The following is a 21,556-nucleotide window of genomic DNA, read 5'->3' as shown; positions in this document are numbered from 1 at the left end:
TCGTTAAACAAGCAGAGCATTTCAATGATTTCACAGAAGCATGCGAGTGAGATATCAGAAGACGCCATAGCTGAAAATTTGCCTCCCTTGTCAGTCAAAAGCATATTGCTTTTAAATCTTATGTTATTTTTTTGCGTCACCACTATTTTTACCAATATCACCCTCGCACCTAAATGTATAATTAAACCGCACGTTGTGTCGCCTGTTGTAGTGCCCCAAATCTGAATAGCTAATGCAGCGCTTTTTAATTATTTAGAAGAGTATGCCAACACACTATTAACACTTTGAAAGCAAATGCAAAGCATGGCAACAAATAATTCTTGTAAACCACATCTACATTGAAATGATTTTCAAAGCAGAGATAACTACAGCGAAGCAACTTGAATTGGCCCATTTCATGCAAAATAAAAAGAGAACAAGCACTCGCTTCCACCACTAGCAAGAAAAAGCGTCTTATCAGTGAGAACAACCCAATGTTTATCATATCTTCTGGACTGTAGACAAGGCAACCAAGTTTAAACGACCCGTCGTGGTTGCTTCATGCCTGAGGTGTTGGGTTGCTAAGCACAAGGTTGCGAGGTCAGAGCCCAGTCACGGGGGGCGCATCTTGATGGGGGCGAAATGCGAAAACACCCGTCCAAGTTTTCAGAGTCCCCCACTATGGTGTGCTTTATACGCGTAGTGAGCGCCGATTGATGTGCCACTGGTGGCGGCCTTGCGCAGAACACATGGGAAAGGAGCCAGCCGTGGGCCGTAGTTTGTTGCGTCATTGATAGTGCTTCTCTGTCTTATTCACGTTCTCAGAGCAAAATAGGCAACACCCTTCACATGTGCAGGGTGCCCAAAGCTTCAAGGAATGTCGAAGAAGAACTGCTGCAGGGTGGGGGGCTCAAATACCGGCGAAAATGTGCTGGTGATACGGTTCTAATCATTCCCTGCAAAGCCTCATCAATGGAAGCAATGGTAGCAATGAATCGTCGCTTCGGCAGGAAATTTCTTGTTCTCATCCTTTCCTTTGTCACGTCGGTATTTTTTTTCACTCGATCACAGTTAGACGCATAAGCGACGAAGTTCGTCTGCAGTGCAGCATGCAGTTTAAAGGCGTTTCGCTAAAGTTCAGAATGCTGTTTGCTGCTTATATTGTTTTCTACTTCTTTACCGTGTTGCGCTAGCTAGGCAGCACGACTCCACCGTGTTGTATGTTAATGCTACTGAAGTTTGCAAGAACTGAAATTGTTGGTTTTATGTGGCCCAGTGAATCCTCGCACCAGCTGTCGCGCACTTCATCTTTTTACATCTATTTTATGTGTGGCTTCGCACACGTTTAACTGTTGCTAGTTGCTTCATGCTTAACTCTTGTTGATTCTTTTGTGCTGCGAGGTTTTCACCCTGCCTCGATTGTAAAGGGTATAAATAACACTGTCTTATTGGAATGATACCAAGCAAGTGCTTCTTTAACAGCGTTATTCTTTTTGCCCTAGGGCATTTTAGATATTGTGGTTTTTAGGGAAATGTGTTTATAAAATAGGTAGTTCAAGGCGAGAATTGCTAATAGTTGCTGCATATGGTATTTTTGTTCCAGTTTTCGCTGAAAAGTTCGCGTCACGTTTGGGAAGTCATCATACCTCGATGCTGTCTGAGCAGACTTAACACGCCGAGTGATTTGCTTGTTTCACAACGTAGTCCCTTCTTGCATATAAATTTTGTACTAAACTGAATTCTTTCTTATTGTGCTTACACTGCAGAGGACTAAATCCGGCCTTGCCGCCAACACTCATCTACTTTGACTGGTGCTGCTCTGCCTTTAAATATATCATGTGGCACCTCTCTCTAGTAACATTTTAAAAGAAGTACTGAAAAGTTAGTCAGACCTTAGCTTTGTACGTTTCCAAGCAGTTCCCTTGGGGAATTAAAAATTGCAAAAGCTGCAGCGGGCACGGCAGTTCATCAGCATATGCAGCAGAATTGCATCGGCAATACAGCGCTAACACGTGCTTTTATTAACTCATGCGTTTGGTGACTTCGTTGACTAGTGTACTCGTTTCCATCAATAAATTCGCAATAACTCTTCTTTATACGACTTTGAATGCAGTTATCTGGCGATGTCACATGTATTAATCGGCCGAAAAATCACAACAGCATATGCAGACAACGCACCGTGCGGATTTCTTTGACATAAGTCTGCGCTAACGACGGGTGCTTATTATTAAGTACAGAAGCAGCATTACGGCAAGGGTAGAATTTTAAAAAAAGCTAATGAGACATCGCACTACTCAACAAAATTTATCGGCTAGTTAACATGAGCGCCACTTCATGTAAATGGGGCTCATGGCATTTGTCTGCGGGACGCACCTGGCACGTATGTGGACCATGTCCCAAACACCGATAACATCATGTTCATACACACTCCCACAGAGATCAGCGTCTTCCCTACAACTGTCACGGCAGAATAAGCAGTCTAGCACCCGAACAAAGGAGAAATCGCAGCCGCAAACTTCAGCCATCCTTGCTGCAAAGGGTTGTCGTCTGCTACTGCTCCCGCGTGTACTGCTGGAAGCGCCCGCTAGGTGGCTATCAGTGGCGCCTCTATAGGCAGTGCACTAGGCGTATAATCAGATCGTGGTTTTGGCACGTAAAACACCATAATCTAATAATGAAATCTAAGTTTAGACATGGAAGCGCTCATTAATGGCACAGTGACATCAAGCAAAAAATAAAAACACAGTGATCACTCTAAAACTGCAGTAAACAAAGCGCGATTGCTTATCTTCTCCTTCCACAGCCGTGATTCACCACCGCCGTCGCTCCTGCTCGCGAAGCAGCGCTGGAAGCTAAGTGTGTGCGTGATGAGTTTTCGTACATGTTAAAGCACCCAACTACGCAACAGTTGCTTCAAGACATCGCGGAAGGCTGACAGAAGTGTTAAATCATGATCAAGAATACAAACATGACAGGACACACATAGGCACTGACGCCAACTTTAGAGAAGGGAAACTATACCTTCTGCAGTGGTATGAAAATAAGCAGTGGCAGCACATTGAACTTAGTGGGGCGGATGCCAGATGGCGCTGCTCAACCAGGAAGCAGAAGTGTTTGTTTTTTTCAGAACAAACTTCAAAATTATGGCCACTTTTCACCGGTAGCATGCTCTGGTACATGCTGTGCTCGCCCTGCTGGCTATGTGCCATGCCTCATTGCCTAGGTTGCGGCGTAGCTGGTGTGTTCTAATTGCCAGGAGACCAAAGAGCCTCTATTGACGCCCATACAAACAAGCCACAAATGAGTGAACAGGACGTGCGACTTTACTGGCAGAAGAAAAGCAGTGCACCTTCCCCTACAAGAGCAGAAATAAAATTTGCGCCTCGAGATGCGCTGAGAAGCTCACTTTCGTCGTCGTCGCACATTCATTCATTCATTCATTCATGGCGGTCTGGTAACAATCAGCAGCGCAAGCAAATTGGACAGTGCCCCACCTTTTTGCATTGACAGTCACCCTAACTTGCATTGCGAAGCAATCGGGTGATGCAGGCATCTGCTGCTGCAGCCAACAGAGTGACATGGACTACGCGGCATTTTAGCGTTACCTCCTTTCCAACCTGCACGATTCTTTTTGTTCTCTCGCGTGCCGCTAATGTGTGACTCACACTTGGTGCCCCACATTTTCAATACGGGCATGGTCGGTTTTGTGGGCATCACCATTTTGCAGCCACTTTTGCAGGCCTTTCCACCCATGTGGCTATCAACTTCATACACTTCGGATGATGTAATGACGTATGCTGATGTCCACTCATTCCCCATCACAGCCGATGAAGGCCCACAAGCATAATTTACCCACAGCTGCAGCAGGAAAGGTCGAACGGAGAGCACTAATTATGGTGTGTGTAAATTCACTCTGTGGACTGCGGGAGCAGATGGTTACCTCATGAGACTGCTGCCCAATGCAACTGACCAGGTCGCCACATCCAAGAAACAACACTGTGACCATGATCAAATGATACTCGGCATTCAATCACCTCATAAGGTTCAGACAATACACTGTACATTGGCTAATATCCACATGACAACAGTGAGCATTCACGCACTACGGGTCACTTACAACACATTCAGCTATCTGACTTTAGGCACAGTGCTTGCCTTCGTCGCACATGGCAGTCTAGTAATGAGTGACAACCAGCAGCACAAGCAGATTTGACAGGGTCCCACCTGTTTGCATCGACAGTCGCTGTAAGTTGCATTGCGAGTCAATGGGGTGACGCAAGCATCTGCTGCTGCAGGCAACATAGTGACATGGAGTGCCCGGCATTTCAGCATTACCTCCTTTCCAACCTGCACATTTCTTGTTGTTCTTTCGGTGGCCGCTAATGTGTCGCTCACACTTGGTGCCCCACTTGCTCTCAGTATGGACATGGTCTGTTTTGTGAGGATCACTGTTTTACAGGCACTTTTGCAGGCTTTTCCACCCATGTGGATATCAACCCTATACACTTCGGACCATGTAATCACATATGATAGTCTCCGTTGACGCCAAATCATGGCCGAGGAAGGCCACAAGCAAAATTTGCACACGGCTGCAGCAGGAAAGGACAGAACGGGGAGCACTAACCACGGTGCGTGTAAACAGGGAGTCTATGTCACTGTGCGGACTGCAGGAGCAGGTGCTTACCTTGAAAAGCTGTTGCCCAATGCAACTGACCAGGCCACCACATCCCAGAAATGTAACACGGCAATCATGACCAAGTGGGACAGCCTTGAAATAAGACTCTGCAATCCAATCACATCAGCATACTTCTAACATAAGGCATTGGCACTATACATTGGCTACGATCCACATGACAACAGTGAGCATACACGCACACGGGTCACTTATGGCACATTCAACCATCCAACTGCAGGCATAGTGCTTGCCTTCGTCGCACGTGGTGGTCTGGGAACAAGTGACAACCAGCAGTGCAAGCAGATTGGACAGTGCGTCCCACGTGTTTGCACTGACAGTCGCTGTTGAAGATGAGCTACTTGCATTGCAAAGCAATTGGGTGACGCAAGCATCTGCTGCCGCAGGCAACATAGCAACATAGAGTGCCCGGCATTTCAGCATTACCTCCTTTCCAACCTGCACATTTCTTTTTGTTCTTTCGTGTGCCACTAATGTGTAACTCACATTTGGTGCCCCACATTTTCTAAATATGGGCATGGTTGGTGTAGTGAGCATCACCATTTTGCAGCCACTTTTGCAGACCTTTCCATCCATGTGGATATCAACTTCATACACTTCGGACCATGTATTCACGTATGATAGTCTCCGTTGATGCAAAATCATGGCTGAGGAAGGCCACAAGCATAATTTGCACATGGCAGCAGCAGGAGAGGACGGAACTGGGAGCACCAATCACGGTGCGTGTAAATTCGGAGTCTATGTCGCTGTGCGGACTGCAGGAGCAGGTGCTTGCCTTGAGAGACTGTTTCCCAATGCAACTGACCAGGCTACCACATACGAGCAACGTAACACGGTGACGAGTACCAAGTCGAACAGCAGTGAAACCAGATTCCGCAATCAATCACTTCAATGTAGCTTGTGCAAGAACACAGGCTGTCGAGCAAGAATAGCAATCCTGAATGAGACTAGGAATTAAATGTGGGAATGAGAACACTTGCATTCAAGAAAGAAGCAACTCTACCTTGCAAGCACTGAAAGCCAAAAACATTAAGAAAAGTTTAATGCTACATAGCACACAGTGCAAAGGTTAATGCAAGACACATGCCAATGCCGCATCAGCTACTTCAGGAGAGCACGTACACTAGAAAATACTGCTACAGATATGTTGTGCTACTAGACAGTGACTGGTATTAAGTATGAGCAAAGAATCGGTTGACCTTTAATGTTTGGATGAGGAAGAGAAATGATCTCTAACAAGAATGTGGAATGAAAAAGCTTGCATTCATTGAAAAAAAATTACACTTGGCACAAATGGTATTTGACAAGGCCAGGAAGCTCATTAAGGGCAAGCTGACGGAACTTTTTTGGCCAGCATCGTCTGTGTTTGTTCAGAGGTTGCAGGTACATCTGAAGACACAGAATTTTTGTTGTCGAGGCACCTGGATGACTCGGCCAATATCCGTGCTGGTGGAATGATGGCTGAGGCTCTTTTCACTCTTGACACAGTCGTCCGTAGACTTCATATCTCATCCAAATAGTTCTGGAGTGGCTTTTTTGTTCGTGGTGTAGAGCCTAGTGAATTCGGCTCCAGCCCCTTCCTGTTGGTGTAGATGGGGTCTTCTGTGATGACCAAGATGTGCTTGGCACAGACTCTGTTGGGGCAGAACAGTGACATTTGAAATACACCAGAGATTATCCAAACTCATGTAGAGTTTTCTTTTATGTTCAAACCAATTATGCTGAACTGTAAATATGAACAAACGTTCATATCATCTGCTACAAACAAATGACATGTATCTCAAGACTAGCAAGCCAACACAGCATATATCAAGTATATTTATTTATGAACCAGGTTTACCTTGTAGTAGCGGCCAAAGTCCACACAATGACCTTGTTGTAGCAGGCAGCTGCTTCTCTTTAATGCGTGGAGTGAGTTGATTTATATTGGTGCCGTTCTCATTACTGCATGTCTGGAACAGAAATTTTGCCTGCATCAGAAATTGAATAAGCACAATTTTGCAATATGAAATGCGAAGAGGTGCGACATATACACTGTAATGGTTTGTGACTACAGAACACATGCAAATGTACACTGTCTGTTCTAGGGTGCTTAAGCAGCATGTTAAATAAATATTGCTATTGTCCATACAATTGATGTCTGCCTAACTGCAATGCTTGTAAACAGCTTAAGTATTATTACGATCACAAATGAGAACATTTGTGCGCTCATTCATACACTAGAGGAGATCACACTGCTGGTTTCACAAGCAAATGCATGAAAGACACGAAGCTATTAGAACTGATGACTTATTTTTCTGCACGAACGTGATGCGCCGCTTCACTACTGCAAAAATAAATGCCCTACGGTAAACCAAACTGAACAGCAAGAACATTTGGAACCAACAAGTACGAAATTCGGGTGAATTATCATGCTTGCAACTGTTTAATACATTAAATTCTGAACTTTCACTTCATTTTACCAAACGATTATTCAGTTTTGTGGACGAAAGAAGTTGCCAGTGGACTCGAAAAAAAGTTTTATATATATATATTGATAAGGCTACTCAGTCGCCTATGGCCAGGGGCCAGGGCTACAATAAGATGAAAAATGTGACGCGCATTCCTATATCGCTCTCTCTTTCTTTCCTGATTGTGTGTGTTTAACGACGGCCTCGCAACTAAAGGTTTGTTTAGGAAACAGCAACGGAGGGTCCTGACTGGCCATATGTAACGCAGGATTTAGTTCGTTAACTTGTCTCTGCCTGTAAATTAATGAGACTGAGAATAATGAGCTAATGAAAATATTACATAAAGATTCAAGCAGCGGTGGCTTAAACGACTCACCGTTATTGCCGTTGACAGCCGCAGCAGAATCCAGCTCCCGTTTCGATGCAGATGTGTACCGAATGGCTCATGACCGAAGCCTAGCTTTCGGGCTTACATGTCCGCTTGCAAACACGTCACTTCACCCCAAGTTAAATAATGCAAGACATCGAAGTGCAATGAAATAGTTTTCGCAACAAAGAAGCAACCAGCCTGTACGAACGAATGAATCCGTGCCGCCGTGCAGTCGAAAATACCAGTAAAAATTATAAATCCAGGCTAGAGGTCATGTGGAAGAAACGCTATTTCCGTTTATAATGACAAAAAAAAAAACCTTACAAATAAAGAGTTCAATATCTAATTAGCAATGATAATGTTGTATTCCTTCTTATGTAATAAAAATGCTTCGGTAACTGTAGGAGAATGTTTGTAAAATAATATTGCGCTTACTATGGCGCCTCTAGCGGGAGATACTGAAACTAACCTGGGCATGCCTTGAGTGTTTCTACTATGCTTGTTTTATTAGCAGAGGCGAGCGGTCAATTTTTTCGCCCTCTGTGGACATTTGTTGAACTTGAGAGTGTGCGGGGCATCTAACACGCTCGCCCTAGCCTGCCTACTCCTCGCAGCCTTGGCGACATTCGGCGTTGTCGGCGTCTTGCGTATAACGTATATACAGCTTGCTTATTTTGTTATAATCTTATCATTTTATTGCATAAGCAAATGATAAACCAAATTTTGATTTCATTTATTAACCCTAATCTTTTGATAAACATTAATTGTACTAGATTTGCTACTAACAAAAATATACTTCAAAAATCTACCTCAGCACTTGCAACAATCCAAGTATGGAAGAAGTCACCGTGTACTTTAAAGGGACCCTGAAATGATTTTGACGATTTTCTACAAATGTGCTGAGTCGTTAGAGTAGGTCCTTCTGATCATTAATTGACACATCTAAGTGCTCTGCGTAAAGCGTGTAATTTATTATAAGGCTTTAAAAATGCACATCGCTGCCGATCGCAGCACAGTGCTTAGCGGAATTTTAAGCCACCCCTACCCATGTGACGGAAATCACTCGTATGAAGTCAGTGGGGAGAGCTATTTGATTTGGCTGACCAGGGCGCGTGATCAATAATTTTTCCAACTTTATGGTAAACAAATGATATTCGTAATAGTTGGAATGTTAATTTGTTTTTATAAAAAGAAAGTAACATAAAGAGAATGCACAAGAACAATTTTTTGGTACACTTAAGCACTTCCGGCACATAGCAAGTGTTGTCTGCGAGAGCTCTGCCATCAGTGTCAGTCTGTCTTTTCGCGAGCACTATGATTCGACTTTGTTACGTTGTGGACTGCAAACGTAGCGATGGCAATATGTCAAACTGCGACATCGTGTCTCTCTGCAAAGCAGCAGACGAGCGGACTGGCTTCAGCACAAATGTGAATGGTCTGCATGGTGCAGCCACCTGGTGGCATAGAGCTCAACCACACACAGTAGCAGTAACAAAATGTATTCTTCTTTGCTGCTGGTGTAAATTTTTTGCAGGAGTGTAATCGTTAACACTTTGTTTTTGTATATGTTTAAAATGTTTTACACTTGGTTAGAGCAATACTAGCTCTTTCTTTGGCTGGTTAAGCTCTGCGCCAACGAGTGACTGGACCGTGGAGACCGATCAGGCAGCTCACGTACGTCTACACTAAAGTTCCTTCATCAGCTTGAGTTTATGCCTCCACCGTTCCGTCAAAACTTCAGCTAGTGCATGATTACCGGAATACCAGACACGTTCGGCGCTACAACAGAATGCTCGCAAAGCACACTGCTTCAATAGCTCTCGCTTGGAGTCAACGGCCAAGTGGCTAGCGGAGAGGTTTCGTGCGGGCGGGGGCGGGCTCCAAAACAACCGGAAGGGGACGATGTGGCGTCGCATCATGACGCAGAACCAGTGAAGGCGGACCTTAGCCCCGTCGCTCGGCGAACAAGTTGAGGAGGAAAAGCATGGCTAGGGAGGAGGGTAACTTGTAATCGCTTGTAGCTCCATTATCGCGTAACGGTTCACTTAAATTGTGTTGCGAATGTTCTACTGAAGCTGTACCCTACGCGTCTACAAAATTTGTCCGAACCTTTTGTCCGAGCCACATTTGTCCGAGCCACATTTGAGAAAAAAAATGACAATTTTAGTCACAAATCTGCTGTTGTATTTCTATATGTAAAGCCTATGTAGTTGGAACCTTTCAGGTGATTGAATTATGAGAAATATAAAAACATTTTTTTAATATTATCTAAAATTTGCCAAGACATGAGTGTTGCACCAACCATCATAATTATGAAATGGTACGTAAGAAACAAATGCCACTTGGCAGGTACGTAGTGGGAACAATAGACTGTGCAACCAACCACCATGATAGCCATGTCTTGCAGCGAAAGTGCGTTATCATCATGGAGGAAGGAAATCATCAAAAGACTGAAAAATGCAACTTTTGGCATATTTCTTCCTGAAACAATTGCCCATAGTATGAAAATTCATTGCTAAATTTTGGTTATTCTGTTTCATTACACCGCTTAATGTATAAAGCAACAGCTCGCAAAATTTCGTGTAAAAATATCTATAACAAAAAAAAAAGTTACCGCTGCTCGTGTAACTATAGTATGCATGAAAAAACGTTTTGAGAAACAGCAGTTTGAACATACGCAAATGTCTAAGTATTGAAAGCCCTCTAGTGAAAGTTTTTAACCAATTTGAAAACGACAAGCATCCCAAAATGCTTCTAAAAGCTTTTATAAGGTACTAAAACAAACTAACATTGCATAATATTGAAAGCAAGCGATATCTGATAAATAAGCCCCCCTTTGCTCCCCCATGTTTTGAAATAAAAAAAGTTTGGTGTCAGATGCGAGCAGGAAGGGTTGGGAAAACATTCATTACTTTTCAACGACTTAAGATGGAAACTTAATTCTTTTTGCTAAATATTCTAGAATAACCAGAGAGCTTAGAATAGTAAATGGCACAAAAGTGATATTTTTTCAGAAAAAACGTTTTTGAAGGTGGTGACATACCTTAAAAACTATTTCTTCATTAACTTTATTTCAGATATATCTAAAAGAAAACCTATTAAATTCCTAACCATAATGCCTTTGTTTTATTGGCATACTATCATTCTGAATAATTAGTCTTTTATGTATTGAGATATTTTGATGTTACTACCATTTTTTTTTCTGTGCAACTTGTTTGTTGTATGGCTGCTTGAATTATTTCTTTTCTTGCAACTTTCACCGAGGATCCTGGTACAGTCGCCGACTATGGGACCCTTGTCTGTACATACGTATGTATGTATTTCATCTTCTTGAAACGTAATAAATATTGATTGAATGATTCACTGATTATTACTATGACTGATGCATGAAAAATGTAAGAGTGCGAGGCCACTAAAGACAGAGCTGTGGGATATGATAATAGATTGTGTGGAATAAAGACAGACTACGAAATAAGTGGCAGGGTGCAAGTGCAGACAATGCAAATGGTTACATTTGTGCAATAAGTTACAAGTTGAAAGGCAGACTGACCGGGCAGGCTCTCCAGAATCTTCCATTTTCCTGGCTGGTGGTTCCAACTCTCTGTAACGAAAATCAGCAGCAGCAGTTTCTACACCAATACAATGCTGCATTGATACGGAACAGAATGGCTTCAAGCACAAAGCACAGAACCACTCAAAACCTATGCTGCATTTTGTTATTTACATCCCCACATCATCATGCTGAATGCCGTTATCTACAGGGTCCTGAAGACATCACAAGTGGGGAGCAGACACCAGTTGACCTGCCATGAAGTCATCCAAAATAATGACCCCTACACTTGCTTTAGAGCATATGTTTGACATCTTGGATGGTATGAGCACTAACTCCACCTTTTAACCAATTTCCACACATTTCTCATACACTCATCTCTATCATTTTCCAAGCTTACCAACTTGCTATCGAGTTTACTCAATGTAACTGCATTGTACTGACAAAATCTCCTAACAGCACAGTGTAAGCACATACTAAGTGCTTTGATACACATTCAATGGCAAAATATTTAACAAAACTCAATTACATTCTCAATTATTAGAGCACATTTCAAACTTACAAAATTCGAATTAGGTATTGTTCTAGGTATGTACAGTCATCACGAAAAAGAAAAGAAAATTTTGCTGATGTCAGTGACAACCATAGTAGCAAATCACACATGCCCGGTGTTTCTACGAATACTTTAAGTAATATTTAGAAATAGTCATTTTGAAATAAAAGGACTGTTCCCTTGCAGACATGCTGTCAGTGAAGGCGACCACGGGGTGGCAGGTGATATGTGGCAATTAGTTGCTAATTAACAAAAACCCATTAATTAACCATTTATCTTTTAGTTTCAGCACTGTCATCATCACCTGCAAATGGAAGCAAACTCTGTACAAAGCATATCAACTTTTGAATCTGAAAAAAATGTGATCACCCATGAAATTGTGGCATGATGATTTTCAGCCATCAGAGCGCGCGGAATTGGAACTGGGAGGCTGCAGGGAACGCAAAGCAGCGCTCCTCGAGGCAACATTCTGATTACATCACCCAGCAGCGGGCAGCCAGTGCACTGTCTGCTCGTTGCTAGGCGACTTCATCAGAATGTCGCCACGAGGGGCGCTGCTTTGCCTTCGCTGCAGCCTCCCAGTTCCAATTCCGCGCGCTCTGATGGCTGAAATTCATCACGCCACAGTTCTGCTGGTAACCGAAATATTCCAGATCCAAAAGTTGATATGGCTGGTACGGAGAATTTGCTGAAACTAAAAGCTTAAAAGTTAATTCATGGGTTTTTGTTGATTAGCAACTAATTACCACATATCAGCCGCCATCCTGTGTTCACCACTGCTGATGGCATGTTTCCGAAGGAACCGTCATTTTATTTCAAAACGGCTATTTTTAAATATTACTTAATGTCTTCGTAGAAACACCCAGTATAACAACAGTGCAGATAATAAATATGGCACTGACAAGCCTGCTAGCCTTAACTTGGACAAGACTACAGTGAAAGTACAAAAATACTCAAATTTAGTGAGAAGCATAAAAAGCATCTTATTATGTTTATAAAAACAATCCCAAACTTTCTTCTCTAAGGATGCTGTAAACATGCACCCTTCTCTAGAGATTCAATTATCTGTGCCACAGACAAATAGAAATATTAAGTTCTTCATAAGGTATTCATGCAATGAATGGAGATATTTTTGGCTGCTGTTGTACACTGGTATGTAAAGTGCATGGTGGCTCAGGTAAGTCCAACTAATCGAGCAGGTTCAAACAATCAGGCTCTGAGAATTCATTTGCCAACTGTACTCGTATTCGTTTTCAGTCAGTTTAGCCCTAAACTGGATGAAAATTAATAACTGTAAAATTATTGCTGTCGCTATGGCAGTAGTCTTATAAATAAGCCCTAAAAATAGGGCATTTTATAATAAAGTCGTAAAGGCTGGCAGGTATGCGCTAATGATAGTGCTGGGCAATTCTTCAGTCTCAGGGGTGACAGAAGAATACAGTGAAAGCTCTTTCCACAAAACTGCTTTGCATTGGCCTTTCATCTCCAAAGCATAGTTCACGAGTGATGCCTGTACTGAAAGCAAATGTCATGAAAATGAGTGGTGGTAATTGGCCAGCTAATCTATACAAACCCTTTTTGAGTTGGACAATGGCGTATCTCCTACTGCATTTTTAGGTTATCACCAGCTATAGGTAAAGCAACGACTTCCTGCTGGACTAGCGTTCTGGCGCTTAGTGCCTGTGACCTGCTCTGGTCACTGGTAACTTGTGCCAATCTTACCCTCGCTAACTTCACACTTAAGAGACTTCCTTTATACAATGAGTTTTGATATACTCGTAAGGTGAGACAGTTTCCTGTATATTATTATACACAATATTTCTAGTGTCTGTGAGTAAATGATGTGTTAGGGTATGTAAAATGCAAACATATTTCACATGGTATTTCATGGCCTACTTAGCTTAGCTACATCTAGCCATGACCATAAACACGCTAGAACCCACTGTGGAGGTTTAGATTATCTGCACATGCATCTTTGAAAAGTTTTTGGGTCCATTAGTTACTTGATCCTACACTCCTTTTGTTGTGCCACTTAGCATTACATCATCCCATTTTACATAATGCAAATGCATAAACACTGAAAGAAACAAATCAAGTAAAACTACACTGTTAGAAAATGGATCAATTTTGCCAACAGTAGAAGATTTGTAAACAAGAAAGTGGTACAGATGTGAAATATGGCTGGTGATGACAAAATTTTACCCTGGAAGCAGCTTCTGATGATGTTAGAGAGATTGTGCTTGGTTAAGGCTACTTATTGTGATTTGGTTTAAGTATAGAGCTTTTACAGGCCCTCCCTAAAGAAAAATGGCTCACATTCATGAAATCATCCCAAAATATATCGCTTATCACAATTACGCCATCCCTGTCATGGCTGAGCATGAGGAAAACTTACTAGCTTGGCCTTAAATTGTAGCTTTGTTTCCTGAGCCATTTAAATTACAACACCTGTATGGAGGCTCACCCTAACCTGTGTGGCTCATAGGTCCCTCCGCCTATTGGTCACTGGGCCCCTATTAAATAAAGATATCTTGTGGATAATATTGTTTGTTAAATGGGAAAGATAAGCCTTCAACAGCTCCTCCTTTTTAAAGGGAACATTTCAAGCATGAGGCATGGCTTAGTGCTTGTGTCCCTATAAATTCCAGTGGCAGGTTCAGAGCAAAATTTTCTGCTCTTTTTGGAGCTGCTTGGGAGGGTGTACCCTGCATTTCAATGACAGAGAGTGGATCCCGAGCCAAGATTGCCTCATGAGACAGGCATGACTGCTCCATCAAAACGAGCAGATTCAACTGCAACATTGCACAACACACATCCTTCAGCGGCTGTTGACATTGCAGTCAACAGAACTGCACATCATACTTCTGCTGCAGTAACTGTTGCACAGTCTTTTCTTCTCGAAAGGTGATGATGCAAATAGAAAACTTAACTCAAGCAGTGAGAAGTCAGGCTCAGGCCGAGAAGTTAATGCATCATGCAACTATGCCCAAAAATCAGTTCTGTTTGCTGACCAAGAGTACCAAAGCTAGAGGACGCTCACCTCGATTCATATAAAAAGGTAAGACAGGAGTTAGATTAGACTGGTTAGATTAGTCTTTTCCCACTGTCAGCACTTGAGGTTTTATTTATCAGAATAATTTATGTATAAATCAGCATGCTCTGACAAATGTGGCTTACCACTGATCTGCTGGACTAGCTGATAGCTAGGTTTGCCATATATTAAGTGCTATTACATCAAATGGCAGACAAGTTCCGCCGCAGCGTGAGGAAAGCCGGGTATGTCGAGTGGTGCATGTGTGCCTTGCCTGATCTGGTTGGAGCATGAATATTCAATATGCAGATTGGAACAAATGCTCTTAGCTGGCACTCTGCATCTGCCATGAGAATTTATAGTTAATGCCCTTTAACGTGGCTGGCATTACACACAGCACTGTATTATGAAACTAATGCTCACTGTGCCCACGGGTAGTAGTGATGCCAAACACGGCTACAGAACGCCCGGCCGCTTTCAAAGTCCGTGACCATGGCGCAGTGGTCATTCACGCCAAGAAATAGTGGATACAGCAGGTGGAAGTAGATGATGGTCACACCGTTAGTTCCAGTCGGCGCCAGACACCAGGTCAAGAATAAAAGCTGCAGAATTCATTTTCCAACCTCACTCAATTTCGACCCTTGCAATGAACAACAAAAAGTCACAACCGAAACAAACCAAATGTCATGTTATCGGAACTTCTGGGTGAGTTGCACAGTTAATTTCTAACATTTGAAACAAAACAGCAGAAAGCAGCTGACAGATAGAAAAAATTCCAGCTTGCATATGCCAGTGCCCATCACACATCCACAACTGTACACCTGTCTAGCAGGCAACACACTGTTTCAAGAGTAGAAGATGAAAAGACAGGCCCAGCTAAAAATGGTACATAATTAGAAAGCAGAGACTTGCAACCATGTGCAAGCCAAATGTGACCAACTAGAAAATGGCAAATCTGAACATTTGAAGAATGGCAAATGTAGTCATTGTGCATAAGGCTGGGCCTTGTGACACAGTATGTATCTACCAACCTATTTCGCTAACTTGTGTTTCGCTTCATATAAAATAGTACTTGAACATGTTCTGTTACTCAAACATATTTCAGCACTTACACAACAAACACACTGTTGTTAGCAGCGTAGCTTCAGAAGTAGTTATTCCTGCACCACTCAATTCAATTATATTTTGATGTGATTCGAATTATTTGGGAACATGACACACTTTCAAGGGACTGCCTGCATGTCTATCTGACCATTTTTTCTTTACCATCTTGGGTTAGTGGGTAGTTCATGATCTAATGGACACAGCATTGAGTCACTTTGCTGAGTGAACAGGGTTCGAAACCAACCGTTGGACTAATTTAGGTTACTGGATATGTGTCACTATAGGTATGTGCCAATCTTCAATGAGCCTCCGTCATGCTAACTTGACTTACTGGCAATGTGCATGTCTTTCATGTCAGCTTGGCTCAATGGTTATGTACCACCGAGTATGTGCCAATCTTCAATGACGAAAAAAATCACTAAGATCTCTCTAGTGCTGGGCAGAATCGAGCATGCATCATATATTTTCAAACAATCTTGACTGAATATATACACATATATATATATATATATATATATATATATATATATATATATATATATATATATATATATATATATATATATATATATATATATATATTGTAAAGGAGATTTATTAGGGTTCGTAGCGACTGCCGGTTCTACGATTAACCGAGCAGTTCCCGAGCTCGAGCTTCTGCTGCGGGCTTGATGCTGCCGATGCTGCTGACCCAGTGCGCACGTTCGTTATCTTCCTTACAATGGCCCCGCAGAAATAAAGGAGCCATCCTGGCGACTTAGGTTTCTGGAAGGACGGTAGAATCGTGATACGGCTTGAGACGCTGAATGTGAATGACTTCGCGGTTACGACGTCGCATGTCGGACGGCGGCGTTAGTGGCTCAATCAGGTAATTCACGGGTGATGTTCTCTCGAGAACGCGGTATGGCCCGCCGTACTTCGGAAGGAGTTTTGAAGCGAGCCCAGGCGTGCGGTGTGGCACTAACAACCAGACAAGAGTGGCCGGTAGAAAAGTGGGAGTCGAGTTCTGGGCATCGTGAACGGCTTTTTGACGGTTCTGGTCGTCCGAGGTGAATCGGCGGGCCAGCTGGCGACATTCCTCGGCGTGTCTGGCGGCTTCCGAGATCGGCAGGCATTCGAATGGGTCTGGCCAGTAGGGCAGAATGGTGTCGATGGTGTGCGAAGGATGACGGCCGTAAAGAAGGTAAAAGGGTGAGAATCCGGTAGTGGCCTGAGTCGCGGTGTTGTAGGCGTAGGTGACAAACGGAAGAACAAGGTCCCAATTAGAGTGATCAGGTGAGACATACATGGCGAGCTTGTCACCAAGAGTTCGATTAAAACGTTCCGTGGTACCGTTAGTCTGTGGATGATAAGCAGTGCATTTACAATGAACAATAGCGCATTCATCAAGCAGTTGTTCGATGACTTCAGATAAGAAGGCGCGGCCTCAATCGCTTAAAAGTTCACGTGGACCTCCATGACGAAGGAGAAAACGACGAAGTAGGAAATTGGCGACCTCCTGCGCTGTAGCATTTGGTAGAGCAGCAGTCTCCGAATAACGGGTTAAGTGGTCTACCGCAACGATTATCCACCTGTTGCCGGCAGGAGCCAACGGAAGCGGCCCGTAGAGATCTATGCCCACGCGATCAAAGGGTCGGGATGGGCATTGTAAAGGCTGGAGTTCTCCGGCAGTATTGTGCGGTGGCGCTTTCCGGCGTTGGCACTCATGACAAGAGCGGACAAACTTTTGAACGAAATTATACATTCCCCACCAGTAATAGCGGTGGCGAAGTCTTTCGTAGGTCTTGAAGGCTCCCGCATGGCCACACTGAGGGTCGACGTGGAATGAGGAGCAGAGCTCTGCTCGCAAGATTCTCGGAATGACGAGTAACCAGGTGCGTCCCTCTGGGGCATAGTTGCGTCGATACAGTAGCTGGTCGCGAATCGCAAAATGAGGCACTTGGCGCCGAAGCGTACGTGACGCTCGAACTTTCGACGTATCCGAGAGAAGGTCGAGCAGAGATGCAGTCCAGGGATCATTACGCTGTGCAGCAGCGATAGTGTCAATGTCCAGAGAGGATAATGTGCACTCGCAGGGGGAGTCGTCACTGGCCTTCGGGGGAAGCGGTGATCGGGATAGCGCGTCAGCGTCGGAGTGCTTTCGCCCGGAACAGTACACCACGCGGATGTCGTATTCTTGGATTCGCAATGCCCAGCGGGCAAGGCGGCCCGATGGATCTTTGAGCGTCGACAGCCAACATAGTGCGTGGTGGTCAGTCACTACGTCAAAAGATCGGCCGTATAAATATGGGCGAAACTTGCCAAGCGCCCACACAATGGCCAAACACTCCTTTTCTGTAACGCTGTAATTGGTCTCCGCCTTGGTTAACGTGCGACTCACGTATGCGACGACGTATTCTGGGTGGCCAGGTTGACACTGTGCCAACACAGCGCCAAGGCCTACACCGCTTGCATCGGTATGGATTTCGGTTGGCGCTTGTGGGTCAAAATGGCGAAGAATGGGTGGCGTCGTGAGAAGACGGCGCAAGGTTGTGAAGGCGTCGTCACACTCTAGAGACCATGATGAGAGATCTCTAGCACCGCCAAGGAGCTGCGTGAGAGGCGATATAATTGACGCAAAGTTTCGAACAAATCGCCGGAAGTAAGAGCAGAGGCCGATAAAACTGCGTAGCTCTTTCATAGTAGTAGGTTTTGGGAACGCAGTAACAGCACGTAGCTTCTCGGGATCCGGGCGAATGCCCTCCTTTGACACGACATGGCCTAAAATTGTTAGCTGACGAACAGCAAATCTAGACTTCTTCAAGTTAAGTTGTGACCCGGCGTTGGTCAAGCAAGTGAGTACGTGCGGAGGCGGAGCAGGTGTGTTGGGAAATCAGGGGCGAACACCACAATGTCGTCAAGATAGCAAAGACGTATTTTCCATTTGAGGCCACGCAGAACATTAACCATCATTCTTTCGAACGTAGCAGGTGCGTTGCAAAGTCCGAAAGGCATGACGGTGAATTCATACAAGCCGTCTGGTGTAACAAAGGCAGTTTTCGGGCGATCGGTCTCTGCCATCGGAACCTACCAGTAGCCTGACCGCAAATCCAGCGAAGAAAAGAACTCGGCTCCCTGCAAACAGTCCAGAGCATCATCGATGCGTGGTAATGGGTAGACGACCTTCAGCGTGATCTTGTTCAACCGCCGAAAGTCAACACAGAAGCGGATGGAACCGTCTTTCTTTGTGACGAGGACCACAGGAGAGGCCCATGGGCTTTGGGAAGGTTGAATGACGCCTCGACGGAGCATGTCATCGACCTGGTCTGCAATGACGCGACGTTCCGTAGCGGACACGCGATATGGTCTTTGTCGCAGGGGTGAGTGAGTGCCAGTGTCGATGTAATGCTTGACTGTCGATGCACGGCCAAGAGAGGTTTGCGCAACGTCGAAAGAAAGGCGGAAGTGCTGAAGGATTGCGACAAGTTGAGATCGCTGCGAAGGCGTCAGATCTTTAGCGATGAATGGGCTGAACACACCAGTCGATGTTGAGTCTGGTACGGAGAGGGCAATCAGTTCATGGGCGGACACTTCATCGAGGACGGAGACAATTCGCGTTGAATCGACCGACTCGACGTAACCAAGGCATTCGCAGCGGAGCAGTGATAGCGGCAATGAAAGATGATTGTAAATGGGCATCGTGCTCACACCGGCGGCAAGGTCAAGAGCTGCAAAGGGCAAAGGAAGCGCTTTTCGGGTAACAAAGTGATGAGAGGGCATGAAGAAGACCGTCCCATCGGATATGGTACTACAGAAGACTGGTACGAATGCTGACGAGCACGGGGGGGATACAGGTGTCTTCTTTCACGACAATTTTAGCGGCAGGATGAGCATCGACCGAGGCCAGGTCACCAAGGTGGAAAAGTTCAATCTCAGCCCGAGCGTAATTGATGATGGCATTGTGACGTGACAGAAAATCCCATCCTAGAATAATGGCGTTGGAGCACGATGAAAGAACTATGAATTCAAACGTGTACAAAACGTCCTGTGTGATCACACGGGCAGTACAAGCAGCGGTAGGGCGAATGGGTTGAGCACTCACCGTTCGGAGCGACAATCCAGACAGAGACGTCGTCACTTTACGAAGCGAACGGCAAAACCTGGCATCCATAACTGAAATAGTGGCACCGGTATCGACTAAGGCGACTGTAGTGACATCTTCGATAAGCACATCAATGACATTGGCAGGTAAAGGAGGAGGACTTCGGCATGTCGACACTTGCGCTGTTCTTGCCTCAGGAACTGCGTCGTCTAGTTTCCCTCTTCGTTAGAGACGGGCCGTCGACGCATAGGGGAAAGCGATCGGCGACGTGGGGAGGGTGACCGGAGGCATTCGAAGCGAGGACGGCGATCAGTCTGGGAGCGAGCTGGTGATGGGTCGAAAGGTCCGTAAGGCGCATTTGAATCAGGCAGCACACAGGGCGCTCGGCGATCGCCATTGAACGCCTGCGAGCGGCGGCGGCAGAACCTTGCGACATGACCGGGACACCTACATGCGAAGCATATAGGGCGATTGTCCGGCGTACGCCACGGGTTAATGACGGCAGTGGTGGTCCAGGGGACGGGAGGGGGAGGGCGGTGCACAGGCTGCTGGAAGCGACGCATGGGCACAGTGCTAGGGGCCATTGCAGCAACCGTAGCATAAGTGAGTGGTGTAGGCACGACATCTTGCTGGTGAACAGCCGGCAGCGCTTCCACAACCTCTTCATGGATCACGTTACGGAGATGAGACGGCAAAGTGCTGGCAGACTCCTGAGTAACGGACACCAGAGATAGCTGTCGTGCAACTTCTTCGCGGACGAAATCCTTGATTTGGGTTATCAGGGAGGCTTGCTCTGGGCCGGTGGTCAGGCTGCAGAGTGACGTCGCATTTGGTGTGGGATGTCGCCTTGTCAGAGCTCGCTGCTTACGCAACTCATCATAGCTCTGGCACAAGCTGATGACGTCGCCAACAGTGCGTGGGTCCTTGGCCAGAAGCATCTGGAACGCGTCATCATCGATTCCCTTCATGACGTGCTTGATCTTTTCCGCTTCCGTCATGGCAGCGTTCACGCGCCTGCACAAATCTAGAACGTCTTCTATATAGCTGGTGAATGTCTCACCCGTGTCCTGTGCGCGTGTACGCAAACGCTGCTCGGCTCGGAGTTTCCTGACGGCGGGTCGGTCAAATACTTCGGTAATCGAAATCTTGAACACCGACCACGTTCGGATATCCCTCTCATGATTTCTGAACCAGGGACTGGCCACGCCCGTGAGATAGAATGATACGTAAGCCAGTTTATCTGAGTCATTCCATTTGTTATGAACGCTCACCCACCCGTAGGGCGATAGCCACTCTTCAACGTCGTTGTCGTCGGTTCCGCTGAAGATGGGAGGCTCCCGTTGGTGAACGGTACCAGGGCAAGGGACGGGTGGCGGTGGAAGAGTCTGCTGGTCGGCGTCCGGCATGGCAGAGGGTAGCGTCCGAGAACGGAGTTCCAGGATGGTAAAGTGGAACGTTACCCCGCACGGCTCCACCACTTGTAAAGGAGATTTATTAGGGTTCGTAGCGACCGCCGGTTCTACGATGCACCGAGCAGTTCCCGAGCTCGAGCTTCTGCTGCGCGCTTGATGCTGCTGACCCAGTGCGCACGTTCGTTATCTTCCTTACCATACATATTATATATATATATATATATATATATATATATTAATTTTATAAAGCAATGAATGGGGTTTGTTGCTGGTTGGTGGACATTCATGGTTGTATTGCGCTTAGTATTATACTGACAGAAGAACGAACATAAA

General features: G+C 45.0%; 1 protein-coding gene and 1 long non-coding RNA gene across 5 annotated transcripts in view; both read right to left on the bottom strand.

Annotated features, from left to right (window-relative positions):
- LOC126521628 (uncharacterized) overlaps positions 1–21,556 on the bottom strand; it is a 47,164-nt gene that overhangs the window by 8,153 nt on the left and 17,455 nt on the right. For all 4 annotated transcript variants that reach the window (XM_055065774.2, XM_055065776.2, XM_050170323.3 and 1 more), the window contains 2 exons: positions 15,050–15,228; positions 11,043–11,093 (listed from right to left, as the gene is read on the bottom strand). In XM_055065774.2, coding sequence (XP_054921749.1) covers positions 11,043–11,093; positions 15,050–15,228 — 230 coding nt within the window. The remainder of the gene's footprint in view (positions 1–11,042; positions 11,094–15,049; positions 15,229–21,556) is intronic.
- Positions 3,285–8,691, bottom strand: LOC126521658 (uncharacterized). The gene is made up of 2 exons (XR_007597261.2): positions 6,513–8,691; positions 3,285–6,306 (listed from the first exon to the last, which is right to left on the bottom strand). It is a non-coding gene; the product is annotated as an uncharacterized lncRNA (long non-coding RNA).

This window comes from Dermacentor andersoni, chromosome 6, assembly GCF_023375885.2.
Source record: "Dermacentor andersoni chromosome 6, qqDerAnde1_hic_scaffold, whole genome shotgun sequence".
NCBI classification, from domain to species: domain Eukaryota; kingdom Metazoa; phylum Arthropoda; class Arachnida; order Ixodida; family Ixodidae; genus Dermacentor; species Dermacentor andersoni.
Note: the sequence above shows the minus strand (reverse complement) of the source record. Positions and strands in the feature narration are given on the sequence as shown.